The sequence below is a fragment of the Mauremys reevesii genome, linkage group 4, assembly GCF_016161935.1.
Source record: "Mauremys reevesii isolate NIE-2019 linkage group 4, ASM1616193v1, whole genome shotgun sequence".
In the NCBI taxonomy this organism is placed as follows: Eukaryota; Metazoa; Chordata; order Testudines; family Geoemydidae; genus Mauremys; species Mauremys reevesii.
The window spans coordinates 8780303-8800158 of record NC_052626.1 but is presented as its reverse complement, the minus strand read 5'-3'; the positions used below and the strand labels follow the sequence as shown (position 1 = coordinate 8800158).

General features: G+C 42.5%; 1 protein-coding gene across 2 annotated transcripts in view; it reads left to right on the top strand.

Moving 5' to 3' along the window:
- DDHD1 (DDHD domain containing 1) overlaps nucleotides 1-19856 on the top strand; it is a 94454-nt gene that overhangs the window by 27002 nt on the left and 47596 nt on the right. For both annotated transcript variants that reach the window (XM_039536899.1, XM_039536901.1), the window contains exons 4-5: nucleotides 5974-6102; nucleotides 9948-10095. In XM_039536899.1, the coding sequence (XP_039392833.1) occupies nucleotides 5974-6102; nucleotides 9948-10095 (277 nt within the window). The remainder of the gene's footprint in view (nucleotides 1-5973; nucleotides 6103-9947; nucleotides 10096-19856) is intronic.

Sequence of the window (19856 nt, the reverse complement as noted above, 5' to 3'; positions counted from 1 at the left end):
AGTATCAGAGGGGTAGCCGTGTTAGTCTGGATCTGTAAAAGCAGCATAGAATCCTGTGGCACCTTATAGACTAACAGACGTTTGGGAGCATGAGCTTTCGTGGGTGAATACCCACTTCGTCGGATATTTGTGCTAACACTTTGTTACAGTGTTTGTGACAATTATGAAAAAATTAAGCATTATTTATTTTTGCAGCACTGTTAGTATGTACGGAGCTTTTCAGTCAGAGAGATAGGGTCCCTGCACCAAAGAGCTTACAATCACAAGTAGATAGGACCTAGAGATAAATTATGTTAGAAGAAATAGGAGCTAAAGGAAAGAAAAGCTGACACTATATAGAATTAAGAGGTTGCTTTTTTGTGTGATCACTTTTTTGTGTAACATGCATCGTGTCTTTCTCATTTTTTAAATTGTTTTTGACATTTTAAAATGTAGATTTCTGTGTGTTTTTTCACTTAGTTGCACTGTATGTATGTTTTCCTTTATTAAATTAATATTTTGCAATGGGAGTCAGCGCTGATCTGAAGTGAGGCTTCAGGCAATTGAAAGAGAAAGGGTAGGCTGTTGCACATGGTATCAGGACATTATTCCTCAGAAAAAGAAACTTGGAATTTAAGTAATTGAACTCACATGATGTAAATCAGTGCACTTCATAAACAGGATGGATCCTGAAGAACCGTTAGTGATTAGGGGTAGGTTTTCAAAAGTCCCACTCAGCATTGGCTTAATTCTGCTCCTTTTGAAGCCAATGGTAAAATCCTGTTGGCTTCAGGGGGAGCAGAGTTAGCCCTACACTGAGTGAGTTTGAAAATCCCACCCTAGACCTACAGTTTAAATTTAGATGTTAGCTGTGAAGTTATTGTGACTTGTCCCAGTAGTCTCCTAGATCTGGGTGACCCTGGATATCGATGCGTTTAAGTATGTCTGACCCAAAAGACTATATCATTTGGCACATAAAAATATTGCCCTTCTGACTTGTTTAATTGTGTATTCCTTAACTGAGTCCAAAATGAAAATCTCTGAAAGCAAGCTGTTCATATTTAGCTCTTGTGTACCACTTTTCATCAATGGGACTTAAAGCTCTTTACAAAGATAAGCAAGGATTCCCATGTTAAAAATGGGGAAACTGAGGAGCATAAAGGTTGGCCTATTAACTTCAAAAAGTCTTTTGGGATTACTTGCATCAGTAAGTAAAGCACGAGTAAATCTTTGTGGGATTGGATCTGTAATCATTTAATAATTGTACTGTTTTTTTACTTATATACAAGAAATATAACTCTAATAGTAACACTTGGTTTACACAAACATGTGCAATTGTGATCTTCAGTGCATTTGAATTAAAAGTGGATGTTAAGGTGGTATATTGTGACACTGACAACTTGATATGCCAAGGAATAAATTGAGGTATAATGTAAATAATGTGAACAATGTAGAACAGCCCTATTTACTTAAGAACCAGTAGTCTTTTTAGGTTGATTGGCAATGCTTTTGTTTCTTTAAAAATAAAACTGCAGAGATTTTAGCCTGTGTTACTATTATCCACAAAAGTTCCAAAATGAAACATTTAAAAAAATAAATATATAATGTGTGAACATGTAGAGATAAAGATTAAAAGTAAATTTTTTAAAGGGTCGTCCTCCTTTGGATACTAGATCTGACCAAAGAGAGTTTCCTTTTTGCACAATTGTTACATTAATTGCTACAGCACTTCAGGAATTGCAGTTATCTGGGTTGATTTTTGTAGATTTTTACCGTGGAAGTAAAATGCAGTAAATTTTACACTTTGGTTCTGGTTAGCAAGTGCAAGATGAGCAGATGCTTTTCAAATATTTCTTTTAAAAGGTATTTAACTTTGAACTCAACAGACATAAGGGAATATACTGTATTTTCACATGGTGGACTCAGACAATTCTAGTGAATGTCAGTGGTAGTTCTACATGCTGCTCATAGTGAAAATAGGCCCCAATCTTTTTAACATGAGTTTTTTTTATATCCAATGCTAAATATGCGGAGAGAAATTTTCATTTTTTGCTTGCTTTTTACAATACATGTATGTGTGGCTCTTAATTGCTCTTTGACAGCTGGGAAGCAAACAAGGTGCCATTCAGTCTATACTTTTTTGGAGAATAATGTAGCAGTAAATGTTGGGGTCCCCATTCTCCATAACCCAAGTAGGTTAGTGGAAACTTGTGGAGTTGCTGTGGAATCCTGCCATTAGGAGGGCAGGGTTTGGTCCCAGGAAGAGGTCAAGGATTCTGCCAGCCCAGGCCACCATTTGACCAAAAGCAAGGAACTTCCACAACAGGTGCCTTGCCACTGCACTGCTGCCTAACCCAGATCCCAGCTTGCTACAGTGCCTGAACATAATGGCATTTGCAGGGGCCACGTTTCCAAGTTGATCCCCAGCTTCCCCAGGGACTCACTTCAGTATGATGTTCCACAGCATGAACTGGGAAGCAGCATCAGTTCTTGCAGACTTGGTATGAAATAAATATACACTGCTGTGATCATGGATTTTGGGGAGGGAAAAATTCCACAGATACACATAGGAAAGTTGTCTGCCTCTGTTCCCAGTCCTCCTAACCTCCTTCCAACTCAGAGCCACAGCCCGCACACAGGGAATTCTGTGATGTCATGAAGGAGAAGTATGGCATGGAGCCCTCCTTTCCCTTCTCAACTCCAAGCAGAGATCCTTGGTCTCATCCCTGATCTTGGAAACAAAGTGAGCATGGAGTCCTAAGATTACAGTGACTAACTTTAAATGGAAGTATCATTTCAATGATTATATAAAGTGGCCTTTTACACATGCCAAAGATCACTCTAAATCCACATACCTCCTCTTTGGTTTTTCTGCCACTTAAAAATATTAGTGCTTCTGTTTGTCTAGTGTCAGATTAAAACTTTTTTCTGTGCTTTGGAATCACCAATCCAAAGCAACTCTATCGTTTCACTTATTTGTCTGTAGAGCAGTTTTGTATCGTGGGTATGTTTTCATCCTCTTTTAATTCATTGCTCCCCTTTGTGCTGACTTAATTTATCATCAGGTGGCATACCCACATAACCTGACAATGAGACCAAAAGTCATGCAGCAGGAACGGGCATGAATGCTCATTTCAGTGTAGCTGTCTTGTAATGTAATTGACTTAAACTCTGAAGTGTAATTGTTCAAGGCATAATAGTTCAACCTTTCCCTGAATGAATTCATGAGAGCAGAAAGAAATCCTCTTCAGTGGCCTCAAAGAGGAAACAGAGGACACCTCTTCACCTGTCATAAAAAACCTGCTTTGCCTGAGTTCAGGCCAGGCTCTTTGTTGAGGATTCGTGACATTGCTAAATCGTACTTGTTTGGCGTAGGGCCATTGCTCTTGCCTCTCCAGAAAATGTATCTTCCTTGCATAGGACCGCAAGACCTAGGCCTTGTCTAGGCTGGAATTAACTCTGATTTCATCCTTCCATGTACCTACTCAATAGTCTAAATCCCTGGTGTAAACAAGGAAATCAGTCACTTGCATGTGGTAAACTCACAACCAGTTCTCCATTTTCTGATATAACCCCTAATCCAAGTTGCAACCTCATCATAGTTCGTATCCCCTGTTTTCTGAACTTCTGTACCCGTGGGGGAGAGCGGTCAATTTAAACTTTTGCAAGAAAACTTGTTTATAGAACCCATTATCTCTGTCACCCTCTCTGTCCATACGGGTGAAAGTGTCTAAAGCCTTCCCTAACAATAGCAGAGCCAGACACCATACCATGTCCTTGTGTCCCACCTTGTTCAATTCATATCCCATTTCAAAAGGATTTGGAAGCACATTCATATCATTCTCTTCTCTAAAGTGAGAAAATAATTTGGAGTCTGTGCCATCCACTGGGTATGTGGGGTCTGGTTCCATCTACTGGATCAGTGTTTTACTGGCACAGTCTCTCCATTTCGAGCTCATGTTGACATTCCTTGTCCTTCTCTCCCCCTTGTGCTGATGCGGCTTCTCCCAGACTGCTCTCTTTCGCTTCCTGCCAGCAAGCAGCGGGGTTTCCAGACACACTGTCCCCATCCAGCTTCTCTTGCTCTAACTGTAGATCTGTCCCATATCTCTGCTGAAGTGGTGCATTCGGTCTGGATGGAACATGGCTGCTGTCTCTGTCAGCCTCTTCCCTGATCCCTTCTAGTGTCTCCAAGATTTTCCCCGCCTGCTGGACTCTCTGACACTGGGCTGGATGTTCCCTGTGATCCTAGATCAGTGGTGGGCAACCTGGCATGCAGCCATCAGGGTAATTGGATTGTGGGCTGTGAGACATTTTGATGATGTTGATCATCCACAGGCACGGCCTCCCGCAGCTCCCAGTGGCCACATGAGCTGTAGGAAGTGACAGGCCACAGGGATGTGCTGGCCGCCACTTCCCGCAGCTCTCATTAGCCAGGAACAGCAAACCGCAGCCACTGGGAGCTGCAGGGGTCTGTGCCTGCGGACAGTCAACATCAGCAAAATGTCTCACGGCACGCAATCAGATTACCCTGATGGACCGCAGATTGCTCACCACCGTCCTAGACCATCATTCTTTTTTCTGGTCCTCCAGAGTATAGCAAGTTGACTAGTTATGCCTTTGTCCTTTCTTCAGAGATGAGTTGCCTTTCTCTGCATATCTCAATTAGACAACCTTTTTTCAGCTGTTCATAACTCATTTTACCATCTCTCTCTTCGCTGTTCCTGTCTTGAAAAGACTGAGACTTTTCTCTGTGCTTTTCCCTTCTATAGTACTTGCTTTCGCTGCTGTTGGCACTTCACTGGCAATTCTCCACTGTCATAACTGCCACTATGTATGTCCCAGTTTCAGGTTAACTGCATCTTTGATCCCCACCACCACCACCTCAACCCCTTAGTCTTCATCAAGGTTTTGGGCTTCCTGGCTGTCGCCTCTCTCAGACGGAAACCCATGTCGCTCTTCCTCTCCAGATTCAGGGTGCAGTCCCTCTGCATCTCTCTGTGATTTCCCCAGCAGATCTGACCCAGGTCCAGCAACTGTGGTTAACCTGTCCCCAAGGGCTGCAATGATGTATACTAATTACCAGCCAGCTTTCACAAAGCAAAATACATTTATTCTTAGGTTAAAAGCATTACAGAAAAAGCATATAGGAACTTTTATTGCTTTTTGTACACATAGGTGGATCCTGGTATGTTTTCTATCTCATGGGGTCCTCGTAAGCCTAAGTCTTTCCACCCTTTCAGTTCTTGGAGGAACAGTGATAACTCTCCCCCACACCCAATAGAATAGCTTACAATCGCTGGCCCACAAAATGCATAAAACATTCATAAACTTAGTACAACTGCATGTGTTAACATTCATTGCTAGTAATGGAGCCCGGAAAGAATGTTCATTATTACCATTATTATTTGTTTGTATTACCCCATAGTGCCTACAAGCTGTACAAACAGAACAAAAAGATAGCATGAGTGTAACATTATGAGCAGGAGTGTACACCTACCACTGCATCAACTTACTCAAGCATTATTTTGAGAGATGCATCCACCACAGCCCCCCTAGTGTCTCAGTGGTACAGCTTTCAGCAAACACTTTCACCTTGTGGATATGGGTCTCAATTTTCCTTTGTGCTCTTGGGCAATTTGGGGGTGTGGGGGGGAAGTGGGGGGTGTGTGTGTGAGAGAGAGAGAGAGAGAGCATTCATGTTTTCCTTTCAGCTAAGGGTATTCTGCATTAGGGAGCCTGTCCTTCTCCTCTCCCCCCTCCCCCCCCCAAAAAAGGGGTATGTGTGTGGGAGGATTCCCAAAAGGAACTACCCAATTGATATGGACTGGTAGATCCAAAATATAAAGGTAAGAAGAAATGTTTAGGTTTCAACTTAAGTCCATTTATAAAGGTAGAGTTCAGTCATATCTTTGCATCTCTCTCTTACTTGGCTTTTTAAAGCCATATTTTTTTAACACTTTTAAATTAAAGGTTTGTTCCTTTTTGCTACAGCTGTTCATAGTTTCAAGTTGAGTCGCAACCACGTGGACTGGCACAGTGTAGATGAAGTGTATCTTTACAGTGATGCAACAACATCTAAAATTGCAAGAACTGTTACGCAAAAGTTGGGATTTTCCAAAGGTAATCCGTCTCAGCATTTGTAAATAATTTTGTAAAGATTATTGCTCTAATGGTTGGTTACTTAATGCTGTGAGAAGAAAATTCCAGGTTCCATTCATAATTTCAAGTCTGAAATTTTTGTTTGATGCATAATTAATTTTTGCAATTGCACTCTTGTGGGAGAATAACTCAAAGGCGCTGTTAGGTTGTCGTGCACATTTGTAATTAAGAATAAAACCAGTTTACTGCAGCTTATTACCGAATAACTCTGATACAGTTTCATATAACTTAAAAAAGTGCATTAAGGTTACAAAGTCGAGCATTCCGAAGCTAAGAAATGCCAGAATTAATGTTGTCTGTGCAACCTTAAGTCGACCCTCCCCAGTATGCAGCCATTATAATGGTCTTTAATTACATGATCACATGCTGTTTTTTTTCCACTGGAGCCCTGCCTCATTCACTGTACAGAATGTACCTGCTCTGGTGATGAGTAAAGATTATATAGCAAAGGAGGCTTTTGCCCATAGTATCCTGCCTCATTTTGTTGCAGAAGTTGAAAGATGTGTAGTGAAATGAGGCAGGGGATTGCACAAAGAGAAAGGTTAAGTGTTAGGGGGCTTATTCCTTTACCCTTTTACTGGGATTGCACAAAGAAAAAGGTTAAGGCAGTTGAATGCTGCCCTGGATAGTTGGATTCTATCCCTGCCCCTGCCACAGAGTTCTTAATGATGTTGGGCGAGTCCCTAAACCAAAATGTGCACAGGTGGCCACCATGTGTCCTCATTCTGGGTGCCTGGGGCCTGATTTACAAAAGGGGTGAGCATCCCTAACTACAACTTGGGACAGTGGGAGCTCTGCTCTGAACACACAAAGTGCTATAAAATGCTAAGAACACTGAAAAATCAGACCCTACACATCTCCGATTGGGCAACCAAAACTAGTTGACAATTTTGGCCTTAATCTCTGTGCCTCACTCCCCTAAGTGTAGCATTGGGATGATAATGTCCCCACCTCTCTCAGCGGTTGTGAAGATCATTCTTTACAAACATTAATGAACTAAGATGTTATTTTGAGATCACTATAGAAAAACTCTTGGGGAAATTAGATCTGTGCTAAGTGCAGGTTTTGGATGGTGTGCAGTAAATAATGCATAGGGCCTCACATTGAATGATGAGGATAAACATAGCTGCCATCCTAATGTGGGTGTTTTACTGTAATTTCATATTTTTAAAAAAATATATATAGTATGGAACTATATTAACTCCCAACCTGGCCATCAGCAGGGATAATAAGGTTCACAGCACAATCCTCTACCATTTGAACTGATGGAGTAACTGGTAGTGGTGCAAGGCTTCTGTCTTCTATATGTACCTGCCCCAAGAGGGGGATGAACACACCCTTGGCCAGTTGGTTTCACAGCTATTTGCTAGACAGCAAAGGATTGTTGAGACTGAGGAATAACAGGTTCAGTTCCAGGTTCTGCAAGGCCCAAAGAGTGTGCTCAAGTGGTTATAGACTCTTCCAACCCTGTCTCCCCGGCCTCTCCCCACCTCCTGTGGAGGGAACACAGGAACAGCTCCTGCCCTGTTTCCATACCACACGACATTGTACAACAAAAGAAAACTACATACAGGAATATAGTAAAATACCCTGCTAAAATACAAACTCATAGAAACAAATGAAGGGGGCTTGCTTATATGCACACATATATATGTAGCTGAAGTGGATTAGAAGGGGAGGTTATAGTCCCAAAATATTTTCTTCCCAAAATATTTTTACAAGTGAGGTGATTAAAGTGAGCTGGATTTTATAGGGATCTGTGTTTTACACTATAGAGTCCAGCACATCACTTGTAAGCTTAAAATGTGATCTTTAAAAATGTTGAGGAAGATATGGTAGATAATCATCAGTATTAGCCTGTAAAAGCAGTTGTCAAATATAGCCAGCACTAGCACCACTAATAATTTTAAAGATCAGTTGTGTCAATTTAAAGTCAGTCCACCTTTTTGCAGGCAGCCCATATATAACATACAAAGTCAGCATAATATGGTCATGTTAGCTAAAACCAATCAGCAATTTTGCCATTGCAGGCACGCAATGGAGCATCTCTGCTGAGCCCTTCAAAGAAAAATTTACAATAAATGAGGCTTTTGAGATTCCAAGGGCATGTGGTGATGTTATGAGATAGTCAGTCACAGAATAAAGACACCATGGGTACAAATGGTGTAACAGAGGCTGGAGAGGAAACTTGCATATCACATCAGATGTGATTTTTGTGTGGAAGTCCTAGCAAAAAGGGAGACCAGTATGTATTCTTAAAATAACTCACTGTATTGGAACTAATCCTTTTTATACAGACTCATTCCATTTTAATGCCTCTGCTTATTAATGTCTGATAGCCAAAACAAGACATAGGTCTTCCAAAAGCTGAGGGTGAGATAGCCCTGATGTATCCCGCTGGCAATAAAATTCAGGCAGTTTTTCAAACCATAGACTGAGCTTGCAGAGTTCCCGGGCCCACATCTTGAATACTGCATGTGGATATGGTCGCCCCATCTCAAAAAAGATATATTAGAATTGGAAAAGGTTCTGAAAAGGGCAACAAAAATGATTGGGGTATGGAACAGCTTCCATATGAGGAAGAATTAAAAAGACTGGGACTTCTTAGCTTGGAAAAGAGACGACTAACGGGGGGGATATGATTGAGGTCTATAAAATCATGACTGGTGTGGAGAAAGTAAATAAGGAAGTGTTATTTACTCCTTCTCATAACCCAAGAACTAGGGGTCACCAAATGAAATTAATGGGCAGCAGGTTTAAAACAAACAAAAGTAAGTATTTTTTTTTTCAGACAGTGACAGTCAACCTGTGGAACTCCTTGCCAGAGGAAGTTGGAAAGGCCAAGACTATAACAGGGTTCAAAAAAGAACTAGATAAGTTCCTGGAGAATAGGTCCATCAATGGCTATTAGCCAGGATGGGCAGGGTGTCCCTAGCCTTGGTTTTGCCAGAAACTGGGAATGGGTGACGGAGGATGGATCACTTGATGAGACACTTGTTTCCCAAAGGATTTCAAGATTTTGAAACGTATTTTCATTCCTATGCAGAACAAATCCCCAAAATTTTGAAATTCTGAAAAAAGTTGTTTGATCAAAATGTTCTCATTTTATTTTGATTTATTTTTTATTTTATATAATAAAACAAAAAAATTCAAAACCAAAATTGAAAAGTTTCATTCAAAACATGTTGAAACAAGACATTTCAGCATTCTCAGAGGAATTTTTCCATGTTTTCCTCTAAAACAAAATGTGAGCAAAATGGGCAAAATCATGTCAAGTGTTTCAATTTTGATGGAAAATGGTCCTATTTGAAATTTTAGGACCAGCTGTACTCATGGATGAGAGAGAGGGAGTTGTCTCCATCAAGCTGATGATGCTTTCTCACCCATTGTTTAGAAATAATCTTGCCAAGAATCTTTACATATACACTGACCACTGAAGGAGTGTTGTGGAACTATGAGAAAATTTAATGATTAATAACTCAAGCATATAGAAAGTTATCTGCATTATTCAGCTGCTTATAAGTTATTTTCCAAAACAGCTATGAAATTAGCAAAATCCTCACTGGAAATGACATGTAAATCCATAGGTGGCTGATAGGGGTCATGGAAATTGTTTATCCAGATCTCTTAGGCCGCTTTGAAAATCTCAGCATTGTGAATGCTGATTTTTGAAAATGTATTTTATTTGCAAAATATAATTTGAAATGTTCTGGTTTGAAGCAGGCGCCTCTTCTGTCCATGTATATGAAAGTGTCATACTTCATGGAATATAATTGTGATCCAGGGTAATTGTTTTTTTCCTACAGCTTCAAGTAGTGGGACAAGGCTTCATAGAGGCTATGTAGAAGAAGCTACATTAGAAGACAAGCCATCGCAAACTACTCACATTGTGTTTGTTGTGCATGGTATTGGGCAGAAAATGGACCAAGGAAGAATCATCAAAAACACAGCCATGTGAGTGCTTTATTATATGTGCAATAGTGACTCTGAAGTCAATATGAAGACTCTACTGACATTATTCAAGTAGCTTATAAATAACAGCATAGTCTTCAGTGTAAAACATACCTTTCTCTGGGGCCATTTATTTTAATAGTGTGGATGCGCAAATGTTCATTGCTTTTTTCACATTAAAGTTTAAACTTTTGTGCCTAGTTAGAGCAGTGCCTGGAAGAAGCACAAGATTTTAAAGCTATGTCTGCACTGCAGCCTATGTCAGCAAAACGTATGTTGCTTGGGTGTAAATATTCCTTCCCCCGAGCGACATAAGTTACGCCAACATAAGTGTTCATGTGCACAGCGCTATTCTGTCAGGAGCGCTTCTCCCACCAACATAGCTTATGCCGCTTGCAGCGATGGGTTTTTTTTAATGCTGATAGGAGAGCTCTCGCCTGTCTGCATAGAGCATCTTCACCAGACACATTGCACTGCTGCAGCGCTGTACATACAGACATGGCCTTTAGTTTGTTTTAGTCCTGGCCAGTACCCTTCGCCATATGGGGTCAGGGCAGAGGATTTCTAGAACTGGTGGTCAGTGGCTCACTTGGTCAGGTAAGGAGAGGTGTTCCCTTGCTTCAAATCAGAGAGAATATCATCTTGTCCTTGACTGGCAGAATAGTAGGTGAGTTTAAAGGTATCTTGGAGGGGGGAAGGAATATGAGGAGTCAGTCTGGCTATTGTCACTCTGACAGTAGAGGGCCAAGATTATTTAAGTATGAGTGGAGGTTGACTTATTCTGCATAAAGATTTGCTGGAAAGAGAAACACATATCCAAAGCTTACTAATGACCACTAAACCTTTCCTTAAACAACTTTTGATGAGACTGATAAGTGAATGTTATGAATTTGTGAAGATGTTAAAATATATACACACATTGACAGTCATACTTGCTATGGTGTATGTTAGCCAAGCTCATGACTCTTCACTGGTCTATGAAGGCTGATCCTAAAATCATCTACTGTAAGAGGGTTATCAGCATTTTGTCTCTTAAAAAAGTGTACTTGATTATCTGAGTATGTTGTGCCTCATCCATTCTAAGAATGAAAATCCAGTTTTTAATTTGTCTTGTGTGGCAGCTCGATAAAATACTCATGTGTCCTAGTGAGATCTGAGTAGATAAGTCTTTTTAGGAGGTGCGTGTAAGATTGGTTTGCTTATTAAATGTTTTCATTTAGTTTGAAGAGCTAGTTTGGTCATTAAAATGTAATAGCAGAAGCCTTAAAATTTGTTTTCCTAGCTAGTCTAATAGTCTAGCTAGCATGCCCAGATATAATTTTTTAATCGAGTTTGAGCTGATGGGGCATGGGAGTGCACAGGAAGTCACTTGTTCTCCAGAAGCCAGGTTACCACCAGGCCAGAGGGCTGTTGGGAGTAGAGAAGAGCCATGCTTGGGACTTGGAGAACTCATGTCCGGCAAACTTTTGTTTATTTTTTTGCTAGACAACAGAAGAAATTGTTGTGCAGTCTTAGTGTTGAGGTGCTAAACTATATTTATCTATTTGTCAGGTACACTGATGGTAAAGATTTAATAATTTCATTTAATAGAATCATAAAATCATAGAAAGATAAGGCTGAGAGGGACCTCAAGAGGAGTCCAGCCCCCTGCACTGAAGCACGATTAAATATACCCAGAGACCATCCCTGACAGGTGTTTGTTTAACCAGTTCTTTAAAACTTCTGATGATGGTTCAGGTTATGGATGTGATCCTGCAAACAGTTTAGCACATGTGAGTAACTTGAATCATATTAGTAGTTCCACTGATGTTTTCACGAAAGTCAGTGGAACTACTAACAAGAATATTACATGTGAAAGTATGTGCAGCATCAGGTTCTATATTTTTACCTGACTTCATAAATGATAGCTACTATGTAAACCTTCATTTACATTCTTCAATAAAATCTAGATCCAGTGCTAATACATCAATAACTCTATTGCTGTAGTTATGAAGTGGACTCTAGTATGTTATCTAAGTGTTCAGCTAACTTAAATCATTCAACTCTGTGGTGTTTCCTTAGGATAGATGAGATTTCTTGCTGTACTAGTCACATAAACCAAGTAAACCTTTTTATTTCAGGTTTCAGAGTAGCAGCCGTGTTAGTCTGTATCCGCAAAAAGAACAGGCGTACTTGTGGCACCTTAAAGACTAACAAATTTATTTTAGCATGAGCTTTCGTGAGCTACAGCTCACTACTTCGGATGCATAGAATGGAACATACAGACAGGAGATATTTGTATGTATAAATATCTCCTGTCTGTATGTTCCATTCTATGCATCCGAAGAAGTGAGCTGTAGCTCACGAAAGCTCATGCTAAAATAAATTTGTTAGTCTTTAAGGTGCCACAAGTACTCCTGTTCTTTTTATTTCAACTACTGTAGAAGATAAAAGTTGTCTTACAGCAGCAATGTGCTGGTCTGAGACTGTCTACACAACAGCAGCTATAGCGGCTCTTCTGCACTGATGCAGCTACATCGCTGTAGCGCTTCTGGTGAAGACACTCTAAGCAGACGGGAGAGAGCTCTACTGTCTCTACCAGAGGCGGTAGCTATGTCATCAAGAGAAGTTCTCCTGCCAACGTAGTGCTGTCCACACTGGTGCTTAGGTTGGCATAATTTACATCACTGAGGGGTGTGGATTATTCACACCCCTCAGTGATGTAAATTATACTGAAGTAATTTGTAGTGTAGACATAGCCTGATTCTCTTCTAGTGCTTTCCTGCTCCTACATGTTAAAAGTTCAAGAGCAAGTAATGTAAAACAAAGGGGCAGAGACCAGTAGCCCTTGATAAAATGACAGGGATAATCTCCAAAACAACACAAATGAAACCTTAGATTCTTCTTCGAGGAGTGTCCCTTTGGGTTCTCCACTTTAGGTGAATCTGCACCCCTGCGCTTGTAATTGGAGATTTTTAGTAGCCGTGCCTGGTTGGGTGTCACATGGGCTGTCCCTGTCTTGCACTCTCTCAGGCAGTTACATAGTGCTGTGTGACCAACCCTTCCTCAGTTCCTTCTCTACCGCCCTTGGCTTGAGACAGAATATTTGGCAGTGCCTCTGAACTTTACATTTAGTCTAGGCTAACTTTAGAACACTAGTTAGTTAGTTAATAGTTTAATACCATACCTCTTCTCCATTTATTCTTTCTTTAAAATAAAATTCTTAGGAATTTAAGTTTATTTCAGATACCCCTTAGTATAGTATAGTTACTCTCACAGGAAAAACCCTATACTCAGGGGCATGCCCAGCTCCCCGAGTATTAAACGTTGCCTCACTTGCTGATGTTCAATCCTGGTGTCTGATGGGCACTCCCAGTGTGTCCGTTGCCTTGGCAAGAGACACATACCACAGAAGTGCTCCCACTGCTACAATCTCAAGGCTCATGCCAGGAGAGCAAGGGACCTACTGCTAAAACTCCTCATGATGGAGAAGTCTCTGTGTCCAGGATCATGGATCCCTCCTCGGCCCCAATCTCCAATGGCGGCATCTCACAGAGATTCCCCACCTCTCCCAAAATGGCAACAAAGAAACTTGCTCCAACTTCCCCTCCTTGGGAATCTGCCAAAAAGAAACATTTCCTGACTTGTCAGACCCCGTTGGTACCAACTGCACGAAGACTGTCCACCTCTGAGGTAGCTGGACCTCCATTATCACGGGTACCATGTGAACCAAAGACCCTAAGTGGGCTGACTCGGATAAAGGCACTACAGGAAAACCTACCATTCTTGCCTCAGCACTTCTGGAGCTGCTCAAACATGTGGAACCGAGCAGCTGGGTTACAGTCTATGGCACCACCACCTGCCTCCACAGCGCATAGCACACGACCCTTGGCACTGACAACCGCAGTAAAGGCACTGACAACCGCAGTAAAGGCATCGGTACCACTGACAACACACTCATCGGTACTGCAGTTTCTCTGCCATAAAGATCTTCTGGTCTCCTCAGCACTAGAATTTTCACTCCTCGGTACCGACCTTACTCCGGCACGCTCAGTACCCTGCCAGCTTACCACACCACCCAGAACAGCTCCTCCTTTATCCAGCAACGTGGATGATGATGATGATGAAGAGCATATCCTCTCCTCCCATTACTCCTTGCCTGTTCACCCAGCTATCAGACCAGCTCCACCAGAGTACCATGAATACCACCCCAGACCTGAAACTCACAGATGGTACAGACATCCCTGGATGCTCCACCTATGCCATTTCCACCACAGTGACTTTACTGGGACACATGGGCAGCATACTGCCAACACTATCCTAAGCCTCCCAATCCACTCAGGAAGAGGTTGAGGCATTTCCCATCATCCTCTGTACCCAGACCTTCAGAACCTCCGGAAGAGGCAGTTGAGGAATTGGAGGAGACTTTTTGGATCAGGAAGTCAAACCAGCTGCAAATTTTTCATCTTCTACCTTGTTCCCATCCACAATGGGGAATGACTTTAAACAGTTCCAGGAACAGTTTAAGTGGATTGCAGTTTCCCTGGAGATACCGCTCCCGTTCCAGCCCTCAATGTCCTAACAACCTCCTTCTAAACAACAGTTTTCAGGGTTTGGTTGAGGACCAGAGACATCTCCTACTTTTTCTGTTGCTGGGCCCATCCGACACCATCCATCCATTCAGAGACCATCTGACTCCATTTCATCCAACGTGACGAAACATCACATCAGACAAATGGGTATTAGAAATCATTGAGACTGGATGTTCCATCCAATATACTTCCCTCCCCATCCCTCTTCAGGGACCCTTCTCATGAACATCTATGATGACAGGAGGTAAACCATTGCATATGCCTAAGAGCAGCAGAACCAGTACCAACACAACACAGAGGGAAGGGTTTCTACTCCCATTACTTTCTAACCCAGAAGAAAACTGGAGGATGGAGGCCCATTCTTGACTTGAGAAGACTCAACAAATTTGTGAAGACCCAGCGATTTAGGATGGTCACACTAGCAATGATGATTCCAGCACCAGAATGAGGGGACTGGTTCTTGGCCCTTGACCTCCAGGATGCATATTTCCACATAATGATACATCCCTCACACAGGGAGGTTTCTCAGGTTTGTTCTGAGAACAGATTGTTTCCAGTACAAAGTACTCCCCTTCGGATTATCCTCTGCTCCATGGGTATTCTCAAAAGTGTTTGCGGTGGTGGCAGCCGACCTCTGCAGACAAGCGGTCGTAATATTCCCGTCTGGACAATTGCCTGCTCAAAGCATTTACTCAAGACGAGGCACTAAAAGCTACCCAAAAGACAGTAGCTCTCTTCACACAGCTAGGTCTACAAATAACAAAAATCAGCATTCACACCAGGGCAGAGACGAGTTCATCAGTGCCTACCTCGACTCTCTGGAAGCTACAGCTTCTCTTCCCCATCACAGGTTTACCACTCTAGTCAATCTAATCACCACAATGCAAACCAGCCTACAGAGACTCGCCAGGACCTGCCTCCAACTGTTAGGCCATATGTCAGCAATGACATTTGTTGTCAAACACTCCAGACTGCACGTGATGCCTGCAAGACTGGCTCAGGACAGTGTATATTCCACACCGACACAACATAAACAAGCGTCTTACAATGCCAGCCACACTAAAAAGATTCTCTCTATTGGTGGATTCAACCACACGACCTCTGTACAGACCCTTCCATCAATGATACTCACATCAGATGCTGGGTTGGAGAGCACATGTGCACAGCCACACGATCCAAGGCTGCTGGTCCCCATTGTAATCAACACAACACACAAACCTACTGGAGGTGCAGGCAGTCCGCAATGAATGCTCACACTTGATAGCCGTGATCAGGGAAAAGACAATGTCGCTTTGTATGTTTTACATAAACTGATAAGGGGGGGCTTTTCTCTTCAAATGGGATGCACATGTATTGTGCGCTTTTCCCCCTGACGCCCCCCTTTTAGCTAAGGTCATACACATATGGACCAACAACTCCAGAGTCATCTTGATAGACCCCACGTGGCCCAGACAAATATGTTTTTCTTACCTCTTGAAGATGTCTGTGTGCCCACTACACATGCTTCCACTTCTACTTCATCTCCTGTATCAGGACGCAGGCCAGGTCTACCACCCAAACCTGGTAAGACTCCACTTGAGGGCATGGCTACTCCATGGCTCTGAGACAATGAAATTACCTGTTCAGTGTTGGGCTATCCTATGTCTTCAGACACGACCAACAGACAGACACAGGAACACACAGAGACTGGAGTCTTCGTTATACTTAGAAAATAAAAGCCAGCAGGATCTTATTCGGGGGATAAGGCAGTACGCAGTGTTTATTGTGAATACAGAAAGAATCAGAGTAAGCAATCAGTTATAGCTATAACATTCCATTCACTCTCTCAATCTCTCTCTCTCACACACACGCGCGCGCACATGTGTTCTACAAGGTTGTTGTTATAATTACCATGCTAGAAGTTGCTCCTGCCAAGTCACTGGCCAGGTGGCCTGTACACGAGGATGGAGCCGGGCCTTGTCAGATGCACATCTGATGCTCCTGGAAGTTGATTGCAGAACCAGACCCAAAGTCCTCAGTCTTTAGGGTCTGTCTTTATAGGGATCCATCCTCATACAAGTCTATGGGGTTTGCCTCGTCATGCTGTTCTCACGTTTGAAGTGATAATCAATCATGCAGATGGCACAGGAATAACGGTTTGTTATCTTGCTCTTTGGTTCTTCGATCCCCCTGTCCTTGGGGTTGTTGGGGGTGGATTCCGGTTTGCCCTCAGGGTTATCGGGTTATCTCGCCCAGTGCATTCTTTGGCCAAATGGTCCTGTTGGAGGGTAGTTGGTTTTTCCTCCTCCAGATGTGGTGTCATTTATGATGATTCTAAGGCTGGCTCCTCAACCTTTTATTACCCATCCAAACATACAGCCGCCATCACACTCTATTTCACTTAGCATTTTTCCTATCACATCTAGATTTTATTACCTATTCATTCTTTAACATAACCATTCTAAAATCACTGGGGCATGACAGACTCCCAATAAACCTATTCATACCATTTGTTACATATGAAAAGAAAAGCAAGCAAGATAAAAATGCAAGAGTGGAGGGTTAACAGATCTTATTCCTGAGTTCAGGAAAACAGTTGTGACAGCAGCTGTCCTTAATGGTAATCTTAATCACTTTAGAACAGACTTTTTGTCTCAGGATGTGTTTCTACAATTAACACAGACCTTGTAAACTGACAGGCATATTTCAATTAGCACAGACTCAGCAGGCTGAGAAGCATATTTCTTTCTAATGGTCAGGCCAAATCCGGGGTCTGCTCTGGGCCATTCTTTCTCACATTTTCCCATAACATAAATGTATTAATTATTACTTTTATCCAACAACTTCAGTTACGGCTCGGTTTATTATAGCAGAAGCTCAACTACACCCTGCAGAAGCATAGCTGTACCACCCGCTTACCTTCCCCACATCACGAGGAGAGAGCACCGAGATCCTTTTGTATTTCCCCTTTATTGTAATCATCAGCCCTCCCCATCTCCAGGTGGGCAGTTCTGGTCTCCGTCTCAGCCCAATAATTGCCCTCTAATTTCCCTGCTAAATTCCCTGCTCCTGTTTGTTTACCCTCGCTCATCACCATTGTTCCCATATAAGGGGTTGTTGAGCACTTGGCTGTCTTTGTCAGTGAACACCTGCAAGCTTGTCATTTGGGGGGTTTCCGTGTGCATCTCTGCTGGCACCTACCAGGCAGACTCGATGCAACTCCCCACACAGAGGAGGTAAAGGACATTCTTTTAAACAGCATGTACCTACCTGCGCAAATGGAAGAGATTCCATGCATGGCGCCAAAATAAGCAGACAATGGCCACTACTTCTCCTTTACCAATGGTGCTGGATTACATACTGGAACTCCAAAAAATCTGATCTCACAATGAGCTCGATCAGAGTACACCTCATGGCAATCACAGTGTTCCATAACGATGTGGATGAGTTCTAAATCTTTGTTCACCTTACCACTAAATGCTTTCTCTAGGGTCTTTACCCTGAAACACGAGGCTCTACCCCATCATGGAACCTCAATCTGGTGCTTCAGTGCCTTACGGGGACCATTTTTGAACCATTAGTGACGTGTTCACTTCTCCACCATTCGATGATGGTGGCCTTCCTCGTCGCTCTCACATGCACCCGAGGAGTAGTGACGCTGGGGCCCTCATGGCACACCCGCCATACCCAGTATTTTTCAACAGCAAAGTTACCCTACCTACCTATAATAGTTTCAGCATTGCATTTGAATCAACCCATCCATCTCCCACTGTTCTTCCCAAAACCTCATGGGAACAAATGAAAAGCAATGCTTCATACCCTGGACATCCAACGGGCACTAGCTTTTTACGTTGAAAGGACAAAGTCTTTCAGAAAATCACCAAAGTTATTTCTTTCCATTACGGAACGATCTAGGGGATCTAGCAATCATATCCAAACAAAGGCTGTTGAAATAGATGTCCAACAGCATTGATTTTTGCTATCATCAACAACTACAACCCCCACCGGGGACCCGCACACACTCCACGAGAGCACTGTCTACCTCGATAGCTTTCCTCAACAATGTGCCTACTATGGACATCTGAAAAGTAGCAACCTGGGTGTCCACCATATGTTCACACAACATTACTCCATAGAGGAGCACTTGTCATCAGACGCTCTACTGGGACTTGCGGTTCTATCATCTGCTACTATTGCAATTCCGAAGCCCCTTCCTTCCACAGAGAGAACTGCTCTACAGTCACCTTAAGTGGAGCACTCACAGGGACGCTCCTTGAAGAAGAGGGGGTTTCATTTCTGTATTGAAGCAGGTTCAGGGTATTTGAGTGGCCTGTTCCATGATGTGATCTACTTCTCTGGTGGAGTGTCCTTGTAGAGACCTCACACCCATGGCTGTCACCTACCATCCCACATTGGAACCCGTACAGTATGTCACCAGACTACAACCCATACTCAATGGGGACCGATCCTGAAAAATCTTTCCTGAACCCCTTCTTCTGGCCTTCAAACAACCCCACAACTTCATCATCTGAAGCAAGCTTTTCACAAACCAGGACACACCAGCTCAAAGCAGCAGACCCTGCCAGAACAACAGATGCAAAACCTGCAGACGTGTAGCAGTTGAAATAATGATCAACACCCCCCACAACACACCTTTCAAGATCTGTGTGTCCTGCACATGTGGTGTACCTCATCCAGTACACTGAATGCCTCAATAACAACTATATGGGTGAAACTAGACAATTACTATGCTCTCGAATGAACTCACTCATGAAAACGATAAGACAAAAACACCCTATCACCTCTGGGTGAACGCTTTTCACAAAACAGTCATTCTATATCTGACTTATTAGTCCTCATCCTCAAAGGAAACCTGCACAACACTTGCAGAAAAACAAGTCTGGGAGCTTAAATTCATAACTTTGCTAGAGTCTAAAAATCTTAGGCTATGTCTCCACTGGCAATTGACCGACAAAACTTTTGTCTTTCAGAGGTGTTAACTCCTCCCCCGAAAAGACAAAAGTTTTGCCGCAACAAGTGCCAGCATGAATGATGCACTCCTGCCAACAAAGCTAACCGCTCTTGTTGAGGGTGGAAGTTTTTTGTCAGCAGGAGAGCCGACATAGAGCAACTACACTGCACAACTTTTAGCAGCACCGCTGTAGCAACACAGCCATGTCGCTAAAAGCTGTGTAGTGTAGACAAAGCCATAGT